This window comes from Palaemon carinicauda, chromosome 22 (genome assembly GCF_036898095.1).
Source record: "Palaemon carinicauda isolate YSFRI2023 chromosome 22, ASM3689809v2, whole genome shotgun sequence".
Taxonomy (NCBI): Eukaryota; Metazoa; Arthropoda; class Malacostraca; order Decapoda; family Palaemonidae; genus Palaemon; species Palaemon carinicauda.
The window spans coordinates 118,183,284-118,196,427 of NC_090746.1; the positions used below are offsets into that span (position 1 = coordinate 118,183,284).

The 13,144-nt window shown below is 34.5% G+C and overlaps 1 protein-coding gene and 1 long non-coding RNA gene across 3 annotated transcripts in view; both read right to left on the reverse strand.

Annotated features, from left to right (window-relative positions):
• Nucleotides 1-2,761: 2,761 nt before the first annotated feature.
• LOC137616720 (uncharacterized) lies at nucleotides 2,762-3,970 on the reverse strand. The gene is made up of 2 exons (XR_011039497.1): nucleotides 3,589-3,970; nucleotides 2,762-3,549 (listed from the first exon to the last, which is right to left on the reverse strand). It is a non-coding gene; the product is annotated as an uncharacterized lncRNA (long non-coding RNA).
• A 2,779-nt stretch (nucleotides 3,971-6,749) lies between these two features.
• Nucleotides 6,750-13,144, reverse strand: part of Lkb1 (Lkb1 kinase) — an 82,751-nt gene continuing 76,356 nt past the window's right edge. For both annotated transcript variants that reach the window (XM_068346722.1, XM_068346721.1), the window contains exon 9: nucleotides 6,750-8,348. In XM_068346722.1, coding sequence (XP_068202823.1) covers nucleotides 8,206-8,348 — 143 coding nt within the window. In that variant the 3' untranslated portion in view covers nucleotides 6,750-8,205. The remainder of the gene's footprint in view (nucleotides 8,349-13,144) is intronic.

Sequence of the window (13,144 nt, forward strand, 5' to 3'; positions counted from 1 at the left end):
CAATGTCTATTCATCTTCAAACAAATGATCACATATCTCGCCTAACTTGTCTCAATATAACGATCTTTCTGGTTAATTTTGGTAATGACTGTATTGTAGTGACAATCTTTGAAATATCCTCCATTTTCTTTGTCGGTACAACTCCGCAGCAAAGAGTAGTACTTTATAGGTATTATGCAAACCATAGGGTCTCTGTCCACATCATAAAATCTTTTCTGCTCGAGTCTTACTAATAAGTTGAAAGTATATACCAGTAATTTTACAGTAAAAATTAAAAATTCAGTGGAAAATAACTCTGAATTGAAAATATAAGGAAAAGCAAAACTAACATGATTCACGATTCATAAAATTAATAACACAATGATCAAGATGGAGTAGGCGTCTATTTCTTGATAGTAACATAAATTCCCTTGAAAACAAAATCTGGCAACACAGATTTTAGCTCCCAAAGAACTGGCGCTACTATCGAGAAGCTTAGAAGTGTACAGTACTCCGTCTTGTTTATTATTATTATTACTTGCTAAGCTACAACCCTAGTTGGAAAAGCAGTATGCTATAAGCCCAGGGGCCTCAACAGGGAAAATAAGGTTTGCTTTTGTGTATACATTCATTCACACAATTCCCTAAATCTTCAATACATTTCAAAGGTAGGAATCCTAAACTTACAAAATGTGAAAAAATAATAAGTGAATATCTTTTTAATCTAGTTTCCTTAGCACCAATTTATTCCAAAGTCAATTTAGAAAATGTCCCCATCTTTTACACTTAAATCTCTTTGGCTAACACTATTCGTAGTTATTCAGTAGAAATTATCTTCTGTAACACAGTACTGTAGTGTTATGTAAAAGTTTCATCTTCATAACACCATTGAGGAATATCAACCTATGGGTAATATCACCAGTCTATATTATAGTATGATGCTATCAATGGAGCATGGATAACTGACAAACCATTGAAACTAAAGAGTGATATTTGGTAAACCTTTACACAAACACTAGGTTATCGGGAGGGCGAATAAGAAATTCCCAAAGAAAACGAAACTTATGTGTACATTTATCTGAAAAATACACATAAAGGTAATGCCTTTGCCAAAGATAAATAATAAAAAACAGGATGTGGATATCATATAAAAGAATGAGAACAGGACAAAGTGAAGAAGAGAGAACAGGGTATTTAAATGAATCTAGTTTTCAATGTGGATATGAAGAATGTATATACAAAATGTGCATAAATGTGCCGCATATAAACGCTAAGCCACTAGGCTGGAATCGTTATTTACATTACTTGTACTACTAAACCACTTTACAATATCTTACATTTTAACATCAACATTCAAAAATTCTTCTTCACATACAAATAAATGCATGAAATCTCTCCTTTTGCTTTTGATACCAGAAATATTCATGTACTGTAATGTATGGAAAACGTATTACCAATCAATTCTGGTACCCAAATACAGTAGTAGAGCTATACAGTATGTGGAAAATAATTCTCATAAGCACAATTAACAAGAAAAAAAATCAAAATGAGAAAAAAAAGATAAATTAACAGCATATTCTGAAAGGATTTGTTGAAGCCAAAAAGAGTACATAGAAAAGAGGCACAGTAACTGCAATAAGTAAGCAACATCACTTCTATTCTGAGTCTACAAAAGCATGTGACAGAAGCAACAGGTCTGTTGCTTGGATCTTTTGACACTTTTCATTCATTGTTTTCATTCCAACTGAGCCCAATTTAATGTATTAAAAGTGAAGGGAGAGGTGGAGGTGGAGGGACAGAAGCAACAAGGTCTGTTGCTTGGATCTTTTGACACTTTTCATTCATTGTTTTCATTCCAACTGAGCCCAATTTAATGTATTAAAAGTGAAGGACAGGTGGAGGTGGAGGTGGCGGTGGAGGTGGAGGTGGAAATGCTTGGATCTTTTGACACTTTTCATTCATTGTTTTCATTCCAACTGAGCCCAATTTAATGTATTAAAAGTGAAGGAGAGGTGGAGGTGGAGGTGGAAATATCAAAAGCTCAGTCGGTGCCTCGACCATCCAAGCAAAAGCTGAGCTGCCCTGGGATTGAGATACAGGTCACGTTAGCTTCGTGGTGGAACAACCTGAGTACATATGTATTTGACATGAGTTAGCCCGTTAATTTGTGAAGTACATGCATCATGATAAAACGAGTCTTTTCTTCACAATGATAACAGGAACTTAACAATAAATATATCTTTCCCCTACAACCTATTAAAGTTTACTTTAGGCGTACTAAATCAAAAGCAAAATTTTTATAAAGCAAAGATCATCATAGAGTCATTTTGAGTACATGAGGGTTCTAGCAAATCATATGCTAAAGGAAAACAGTACAAGATTGTAAACATGTACCTGACATACATCAAGTAAGAAATAAGACAGAAAACTTGGAATATCAAACACACTTCATATACATTTAGACGTTAATTTAAAACCTATTATACATGGAAGCAGTACAAGGAACAAAAATATAAAATAAATTCCTATCCTGTATTTTTGGCACAGTGCAAAAGTTAGTTTTCTCAGAGGACACATTTGGCTCTTAATAAAAAATAAAAGGTCATTAATGCAAATTCACAGCTGAAGATATCAGCTTGTTTGTTCTAAATAACCCAATGAGGCATACCGATAATCAACTGCCTCGATATGGATACCATCTATTAGATGTTCCTAATATAACTGATAGATTCGCAAACCAAGTTTAGTTTTTGTTATATTCAATCAAAACTGTTGGAACACCGTCATATATTTGATTAGGTAAATCTCTAGTAGTAGGTCTTTTCTCTCTAACAGGCTTAATAGCTTTAATTTTTCGTTTGAGTTGGACAATTTGCCTTACTATTTCCCGGTAGCTACACACAAGGAGGGTATTACATACCGTTGTGCAAAATCTACAATTCCAATGCCATGCTTAGAAAAATTTGGCTTTTAACAGGGTAGCATTATCCGACTACACAGTGACAAAGATCCCATCATTGACCTTGATATACAAAATTATGCTAGCTATAGTTGAAAATTACATTAAACCTTTTACCCCCGGGGGATTTGGAAATTTCCCACCCTTAACCCCCAGGGGGCTATTTTTTTCCAAGCACATTTTGCAGTATATTTTATTTAAATTGCTCTAACAGCCTTAATTTTTGTTATAGAGAGGTCAGGTTGGTCTCATTCTCTTGGAAAATGCCTGAATTTTCTCAAAAAATTATCAAAAAATATGAAAAACTAATTTTTATAGCATTTTTTTGCAAGGACGTACCGGTACGTCCATGGGGGTAAAGGGATGGCTTTTGTGAAACGTACCAGTACGTCCTTTGGGGGTAAAAGGGTTAATACAGGTGGGTACAAGTCATTGGCTACTGTTCTAATTTACGTTGCATCATAGTGTCTTTTGTTTTGTTATTTTTCATCATTTTTCCTGAGATTTATTCAAAGCACCTTTCAATTATCTTCAGACCCTCTCTACTTTTTCCCTTTATAAATGCTTTCTACCTATTGTACTGTATTGGTATTGTCAGGCCCTTCAACTACCTAAGATTGATTGAAAGTTTTCTGGCATCCTTCAACTACCTAAGATGATACGACTTTAGTTAGTTTCATTACCACACTTTCAAGCAAGAAGTATTTTACTGAGAAATCTCTTGAACTGAGGTAATAAACAAAATGCATTTCATTTCCCATTAGAAATTATATGGAAGAACTGTTAGCTTTGAGGCATGATAAATGTTCCATTGTAGTCTATTCTACAGCCTTAATTACTTTTCAGACTTTGCAATTTATCAGAAAGCAATACCAAAAGTTTTTGTATATATCTTAATTCTTTCTTCTATTACTCTTAAACATTATTCCCACTAAACTCTTATTACATTAGTAGACCAATGAATCTTTTAATAAAAGTTTCAGCAAAATGTAATCAACAAATATATTTCTTAAAAAAGTGCTATTTTATCAGAAAATCAGTTAAAATACTTCAGCTGACAAACAGTCCCTATCATACATCCTTTCTATTTACAGTCCCCAATATTTTATATAAATGGCCTATTTTCAATTGCAAAAAATATTTTCGAAATGTTTCATTAGTTCTGTAGTGTTGTTTTTAGTGAAACCCTACACATTAATACTGTGTAATCGTTATACTAATTTTCTACCGAGTGTTCTGACCAAACCAGAGAAACAACATTCCATAGACTAGTATATTTCCGTTTTGAAACTAGCCGTTTTTTATCCTAACAAAACTGTAAAAACCTCTGTACTCTATACGTGAGTACCATGTTGTGAGGGGAAAAATAAGCTTTAACCTGTCTAAATGGAGGAAAAAAAAAAAAAAATATATATATATATATATATATATATATATATATATATATATATATATATATATATCTAATCCTGATTTAACACTATGATTACTAATGCTAATATGTGAATTTTGAATTGCAAAAGTGACTAAACCCAGGGATGAATGCACAAACCCTTAGACACGCATTATGTCTATCACTCTCATCTAAATTCTAAGTATGAACTTAGTTCCAAAGAACAATTTAGAAATATAAATGCTTTTCAACAACTGAAAAGATTCAGACAGATGTTCATAACTAAAATACTGTACAAGTGTAAAGCAATACAAAGTTATGAAAAGCTACAAAGCGAGAAATATTCACATAAAAAAACTAATGGCACACAAAAATTGGATCAAAGTAATAGTTAACAAAATTTCAAAAAATATAGAGAAAATAACTGTGATAAAAATATAACCTAACTTATATAACATAGGTACAAAGTCCAGAAAATACACAAGATAGAAGTTTGAGCAAAAGCCACAAAACACCTAACATTTAACATAACAAACTTACGTAATGACGTACAAAATAAGATTAAACTGCAGCAGTAGAAGAACTTTCATTTACTATTCTCGATTTATTGAAGCTTTGAAAGCCAATAAGAGAATATTTTGATAAAAATATGCTGGAATTTCATACATTTAACCCTTTTACCCCCAGGCTATTTGGAACTTTCCAACCCTTAACCTCCAGGGGTTATATTTTTTCAACCACATTTTGCAGTAATGTTTTTTAAATTGCTCTAACAGCCTTAATTTTCATCATAGAGAGGTTAGGTTGGTCTCATTCTCTTGGAAAATGCCTGAAGTTTCTCATAAAATTATCAAAAATATGCAAAAAAAAATGTAAATAGCAGTTTTTTGCAAGGACGTACCAGTACATCCATGTGGGTAAAGGGATGAGTTTTGTGAAACGTACCAGTACGTCCTTTGGGGGTAAAAGGGTTAAAAGTAAGATTTTACTCACTACCAACAGATATAAAAATAATATAAAACTTTAAAAATAATCTTAGCAAAGCTAAGAAATTATACGCATACTGAAGAAATATTTAATGGGACGATAAAAGGCTCAACAGAATAGAAAAACCTAACTTGATCTATTCATACATCCTGAGATAACTGAATGATCAATATCAATTTGATCATATTTAATTGGTTCTAGATTATTTTTTGCTCTTCTAGGAAATGTAGTGATCTTTTCATGAGCAAAATTAGAATTTCATAACTCAAATGACTCCTCATAGCTCAATAAAGAACTCTTCTATGCCCCTTTGATAAATCCCAATTTCATCTTTCTGAAAGTGTTCATATTTTTATAAGACAGTTTATTTGCAATTCTATATCAGTCTATATAACATCAACAGCAATATAAAGCTGAACACAAACCTAGTAGCACTTAAAACCATAAAAAGGAAGAATTGAACACCAAATTCTGCAAGGAAAATAGTGTCTCAATGAGTAAATCAGTTAAACTTGTAAATTACTATGTACATGTGATAAAAGTAATACAGCACAAATGTTTATGCGTAAGGAAGTAAACTTATCCAGATTTGATCTAACGGCCAAACAACCTAACTATCCACCAGATATGCATTTCCTTAAATTCATATATGATCCGCATTGCAAAGTAGTGTGAACACTAAATCTACAGGGAGTCATTCTTTCTTATCACAGATATGCAATGGAAAAGTTTAATCCTACTTTTACTGACCAAATTCTACCGTTCTTTTACCATGCTAAATGATACGCATCATTCCCCATGTAGTAGTAGCAAACGACAGGAAAAAATTAAGGGGGAAAACATATAAATATAAAAATCAGTAGTTTTCGAAAGTTGACATACTGTAAATCCACTTATAGAACTGTGAAATAAGCGGAAGTTTTGAGAAATGGTCTTACCACTCCAGTACCGTAAATGGAATCAATAGTAACCCTATAAAAATATGGGGATTAACAAGTAATTCATAGAAAATTATTCGTACTGCGGATAAAAATCAAATTAATAATTGTAATGAAAAAGCTTTTGACTCTTTTCTTACACAAAAAATTCTTGTTACAAGGATTTGGGATGTCTTCAAGATTTTTTAGTCCATCCGCAGAGACTCCATTTGCTCTTTAGTAGACCGATTTAGTTTAAGTATTTAGAGAGTTCGTATGATCTTGTCTACCATATTTGGAAATTCTCAACAATTAAGTAAAAAAAAAAAAAAGAGAGAGAGAGAGAGAGAGAGAGAGAGAGAGAGAGAGAGAGAGAGAGAGAGAGAGCGAGAGAGAGAGAGAGCGAGAGAGAGAGAGAGAGAGAGAGAGAGAGAGAGAGAGAGAGAGAGAGAGAGAGAGAGAGAGAGAGAGAGAGAGAGAAATTGCTAAATAATGTACAATAAAGCTTGGAAATTTAGAGGGAATAAACAGCCGACAACAAGAATTCCTTTTAAGATGTCAAAGAGCTTCTTGAAATATCTATTGCAAAAAGAATTGATAACTAGATGACATCGATCAATAGTCCAAGTCCCTCTGAAATATATAAATGTCAAATTCAAAACTTCTTAATAATTCTATACTAACATTCTACTGCAGTTTATGCAATTTTTAAAAAGCCCTTTCATCACTGCAATGATCCTGAAGTTCCTGAAACACAAAAGCTGGTAATATAACAGTTCTGTACCGTATCTTATATACAGTAAGTTCAATTACTTCAACATATAAAAAAACAAGTTGTAATGCATATGACGTCTAACATAATTAAAAAAAAAAATCACATAAATGCTAGTAATTTCCAAACTAACTGAAAGTTTTAGAGTAAGTATTAATTAACATTTATCACATACCTAACACATAACACAATCGGCACAGATTTAAAATTAAAAGTCACCTAACTCATAACATGATGATCAGGTTGTTCCACTCCCTGCTTATGACAATATGGCGGTTAAAAAAATGCCTGGTATTGTTAAGGCCTCAATTTTTGGTTACAAGATCAGCACTGCAATGCTATTTCTTTATACAATTATCATTTATGTAATGCAGTTTGTCTTTGAAGGAATATAAGATAATAACAAAGACATACAGTGTCTCTTAATATAAAAATTACAAGTGGTGTATCACTGCACTCTCTCATGAACTTCATTCCCTTTTTTGGGGGGAAAAGGTGGCAACCTTTCTTGAACACAGTTACTGGTCCTCGCTAACTGTTCTGTCAGGTCAGAAGAAAAGAACTCCTCACTAGCTACATTTCAGCAGTCCTGGCATTGTTGACAAGTCATGCAAAACAAATGATACCACAGTAATAAGCAAATCACAGACAATGTAACATTAACATAACATCAATTCACATCTTGAATATATCAGGTCTATGTACTTTTGGATCAACTCCATTTCAACATTATTTCATATCCCAGAACATAAATGCTGGATAACTAAAGACAAAACAGTTTCACCACAATCTTCAACAACCCCAAATCTGGTCAAACTACGCTAACTTTGTTTTACAATATATTTCTTTATATCATAAGAGTGTACCTCTGGAAGGCACTTTCTTGTACCCATAACAAAGGTACAATAATTACTAATAATAACTGAGGTATCCTGTTTCACATATTGAGAAGCAAATGCTTTGTGGGGTTTTCACACATCCAGTAATCGCTTGATCCACATCCTCGACGGACACTCTGTCTCTTTCTCCATCTCACTAAAAAGTCAACTGTGGTGTGATACAAAATACGACACCAGATCTCAGTCCCTGCAACCATTTCTTCCATTGTCATCAAGTTTCTTCTTCCCCTTGGACATTCGACATCTTCAAAACACCAGGAAGGATTCCTTGAAAGCCTATGTTGTTTGGACATGGCGTGTCAAGATTGCTTGCAGGACGCTAAAGATTTGACACTAATACAAGAGGTAGGTTTCCTTCGCCTCTGCTTGTTAGATCTGTCTCGTGTATCCTGGATGTCTGAGACTGACGTTTCTGAGCCACATTCTGCCTGTTTTCTTGATTCTGTATATTAGGAAAATTCTAATATTACCAAAGATCGGCATCATATTTTAACCAATACATGAACATAAAGCTATACATTTTTAGAGTAATTTGCATTTTCCCAGCTATGCAAACCTGAATCATTTCAATGGGCTTACTCTATTTATGTTTTGCTACTACCAAAATTAAAGAAATCCAGTGGGTCTGGCAACACTGTATGGTTGCCCTCTGTTCCCACTTGTGCAGCGCTGCGTAGGAGCCTGTAGCTCAATAACCACTTTAGTCTTGCTTAAGACATGCGGGGTGAATGAGGTAGGAAATATAAACAAATGACCAAGGTTTGTATACCTGGGAAAAATATACACAACTTAAAAAATTGAAGTTTTGTAGGAAATATAAACAAATGACCAAGGTTTGTATAGCTGGCAAAAATATACACGACTTAAAAAATTTGAAGTTTTGTAGGAAATATAAACAAATGACCAAGGTTTGTATAGCTGGGGAAAATATACACTACTTAAAAAATTTGAAGTTTTTTTCGTGAATACAAACCCTCATCATTTATATGGGAGTCTTCCTTAGGTGGAAGTATCTATGTAACAATGTTAGGGCATCTGCCTCACCCTTGACCAGAAAAGAGAAATTGTCGACAATTATGACCAACTTGTATGAGAGACAAGGTCACGAGTCACAACCCAACAAGTTTGAGTTTTGTGTAAGAACAATTTCTTAATATTTCAAATAAATCACATAATGTATATATAATGTCACAGTATTATTCTTAACTTCATAAGTGGTCATCAGCATAGGTACTCCCAAGGAACAGTGGCTCCAAAAAGAGGTAGGTAAGCCCTTTCATTCTAGGCTCATACCACAGTTATTCTGAAAATAACTGATGACGTGACTTCATGTTAACCCTTTTACCCCCAAAGGATGTACTGGTACGTTTCACAAAAGCCATCCCTTTACCCCCATGGACGTACCGGTACGTCCTTGCAAAAAAATGCTATAAAAATTTTTTTTTTTCATATTCTTGATAATTTTTTGAGAATATTCAGGCATTTTCCAAGAGAATGAGACCAACCTGACCTCTCTATGACAAAAATTAAGGCTGTTGGAGCAATTTAAAAAAAATATACTGCAAAATGTGCTGGGAAAAAAATAACCCCCTGGGAGTTAATTTCCAAAGAGCCTGGGGGTAAAAGGGTTAAGTGTCCTGCAAAGGCAGAGGTTTTAAAGTATCTGTTAGGTGGCTACTACCGGACTTACAGAGAATGTGTCCAAAGATCTGTGGGTACAATCTTTTAAGTAATGGACTGTGAAGGTGGTCTGTCTTTGCAGACCCCAGCACTAAGAATCTGTACCAATGAGTGGTTTTTGTGGAACGCTAAGAATGAGACAGTAAATGTCATGAGTCTTGGGAGGGGTCCCAGTCGATGCTTCTCCCAAAGAATTGTATGCTCTCATAACAGTCTCTTGTACCCAGAAAGAGATGATCTTCCTGGTTACCCCTTTCTTGCTTAGATCTGTACTTAAACAAGTGACGGACAAGAGGATGAAAAGGTGGAGTCTTCTTTAGATATAGATGGACTGTCTTATAGGACGAAGTACTGTAACAAACTGTCCGCATCATTAATTATCTCTTTGATTACTGAAACCATAAATGAGTCAAATCCGTTATCAGTATTTCATAGATTTTGGGCTTTAGCTATGAATTCCGACACAAAAAAAAAGACACATCGTTCCAATCCCTGGAGTGTGACATTAAGTGAGATAGGTCATGTAGCTTGCTCTCTCTCTTTGATGATGCTAGAGCTAAGAGGAACACATTTCAATGTTAGGTCTCTGTCTGATGCCCTGCGAAGAGGTTTATAAGGTGCTAGCTTTAAGGACCTTAGAATCTTTAACACACCCCAGGATGGGGGGTTTGAGTTCCAGAGGAGGGCAAGACTGTTCAAAGCTTCTGATTAAAGCTGAGAGTTCCCATGAGGAGGAGAAGTCAATTACCTTCAGTCTGAAGACCTGGCTTAAGGCTAAGCGATATCCTTTTACCACTGTGACCGAGAGAAGTTTCGCCTTCAGTAGAAAAACTAATAAAAGTCTGCAATCAGTGGAATAGTGGCCCTGAGCGGAGTCATGTTCATTCTGCAGCATCAATCCCAGAATGGTGATCATTTTTCCTAATAGACTGCTGCAGAGGTATCCTGAAAGTTGCCCCGCAGTCAGTCTCGAAAAGCCTGTCTTTTGGAGGCAATGCAGGATAACCTCCTGCCGTGAAGAGACAGCAGTGAGCTGGTTTGTGAAACTTTTCACATGAGATTGACATAGAAGGTTTGGCCAATCTGGCGTGACTTTGAGATCAGCTGGTGCCTACCAAAAGTAATTGTTGATTACTGAAATGCTCAAGAAATTGAAAAATATACAAAAAATACTTTAATAAACCACAATAATGACAAATGAAATATGAAAGCTTAATAATGAATACATAATTAAATACTGTATGAAGCTTTAAAAATGCACTACCCTTAGGGTCCCCGCATATACTGTCACACACACATTCGCACAGAGAAAGAGTGACAACGTATTCGCATGATAACTAATAATAATAGCTATAAACAAACTCTATGAAAACTGTGATATCTTGTAACATATTGGTGCTGATGTAATATTCATCATAAAGAGATTTCGAATAGAGAAATTAGATAAAAAACAATATACGCCACTCGTAAGTGCACAATCTTTCGATACGGTAGCAAAACCTTCAGATCAGCTGATCATAAACAAAGGTAAACAAAATATTAAGTAATTCTTGATGTTTAAAATTATCCCGAAATTGAAAAATAGAATACAAAAATGCATTAATAGAGTATATGATATTCTACTATACAAGAAAATGAAATAATGATATACAGTAAGAAAGTATTGATAAAATATGACTTAGATGATTGCCGAATCATGATAAATCTACGGAAACTTCACTTTTTCAGTTCGTAAGTCGACGACTACCTGTAGTTGGAAGCTAAAGAGGACGAGGAGGAAGAAGACCGTGCATAGTTCTTCCTCTTTCCAACCCTCCCCTCAGGCTCAGCAAAAGAATTAGTCTGAGAAACCCTGACAACACCACTTCCCCAAGGGATGAAACCACAGGGCTGCTCCACCAGGAACCACAACATTGGGGAACACTGTTAAGAGGAAGGGAAATCAAACTCACAAGGGAGCAAAAGCTACAAGACCTCCACGGTACAAGGGGTGGGATGAAGCACAGGGGAAGGGAGAGCAAGGGTGGATTCACTTCCTAAAAATAAAAAAAATGAATAGTTTGCTTAAGGGCACACCCGTACGTCAGTACTTGTTGCGGCAAAAACACGTGAAGAGAATTTAAAATGTAAGGTCACTCTCACCTGTCACTTAAGGGGAGTGACTCAACCCCATTAAAAAGTGTTATTTTGGGGTAACTTCAAACTTAATTACAATTTGTTTCTTAGCCGATTTTCATATTTCAAAAAGCATTTTAAAGGTAATTTTCTTAGCAAGATTTATAGAACAGATTTTTCTTATCAATCCTTATTTTTTATATGCAATTTTTTTTTTTTCTAACCATATTGGTAATAATAGCATAGATTCTATTTTTCATATATAAGCTTTTATTATTTGTCAAAACAATTCAATAAATTGTTTTAGCATAAAATTTCATATCTTTTCATATATGAATGGTAAATATCGATAAATAAATAAAAGGGTAATTTAAATTTTCTAAAAATTTCAAGTTTTGAGAAATTGCCATCAAAGTTTTCATTTGGAAATCATCTGATAAATTTATTAGGGGGTAGTTTGGACTTTCAGCAGTAATTATAATCCTTATATTTCAGGGTTATCTACTAAGCAGCGATGAGCCCCTTCCTTCAGATCAAGAAATAAATACTTTGTTACATACACCAAATGCCCACACAAGTAAGATGTTGCTAGCATAACATATTCTCGTTAGCGTACTTTCTGCACAAATTTTACGCTTTATCCACATCTAGTTATTACCCCCGAGACTTTGTACATCTTTGAACATAACCATAATGTAAGAATTGTAAACATATGAATGAGCAAACAAAGAAATATGATAAATATTAACCAAGAAAAACATGTAACAATGAGCCTCCTTTAGGTGTTGAGAGAATGGCTTATGTAAAACTGATATAAATATCTTTTCCCCAAACCCTTGAAGAATAAGTACTTTGGTCAGAAAAGGGTTGCGTAAGGGAGCAGATGCGCTTACGTAGATATAAGAAAGGGATGATTCTCCAAGTCAAAACTACAATAATATGAATTTCTGCGAGCTATACCCCTTAACTGCTCATCAAACGATTCAACGGCTGTCCAGCTTTCGTGCTGAAACATACTCCCTACCAAAAGGACGATGGCATTTATCCGTGTAGGAACTAAACCACAATAGGATGAACTTCAGGGTGGCATATATATAGGGAATAAAGATTTTTGCAAAATAAATTCCAATCTTAAACAAAATATTTCCCCTAGGAATGATTAAGCCACTGAAAAATAATACAATTACAACAATTCTTTAAAGAATGTAACAAACCCCCATCAATGTTTTCAGACACCATATCAGGGAATTTCCAAAAATTCAAGAATACTCAGAAAAATTATCTCACCACCAGTTCAATTTGACACAACCATAGATAGAATAAGTAAAAATAAATCAGTATAGTAATCCCTCACCTATCGCGGTTAATGGGGACCAGAACCGACCGCGATAGGTGAAAAACCGCAAAATAGGTTCCCCCCCCTATTTTTGGAATACTTACATT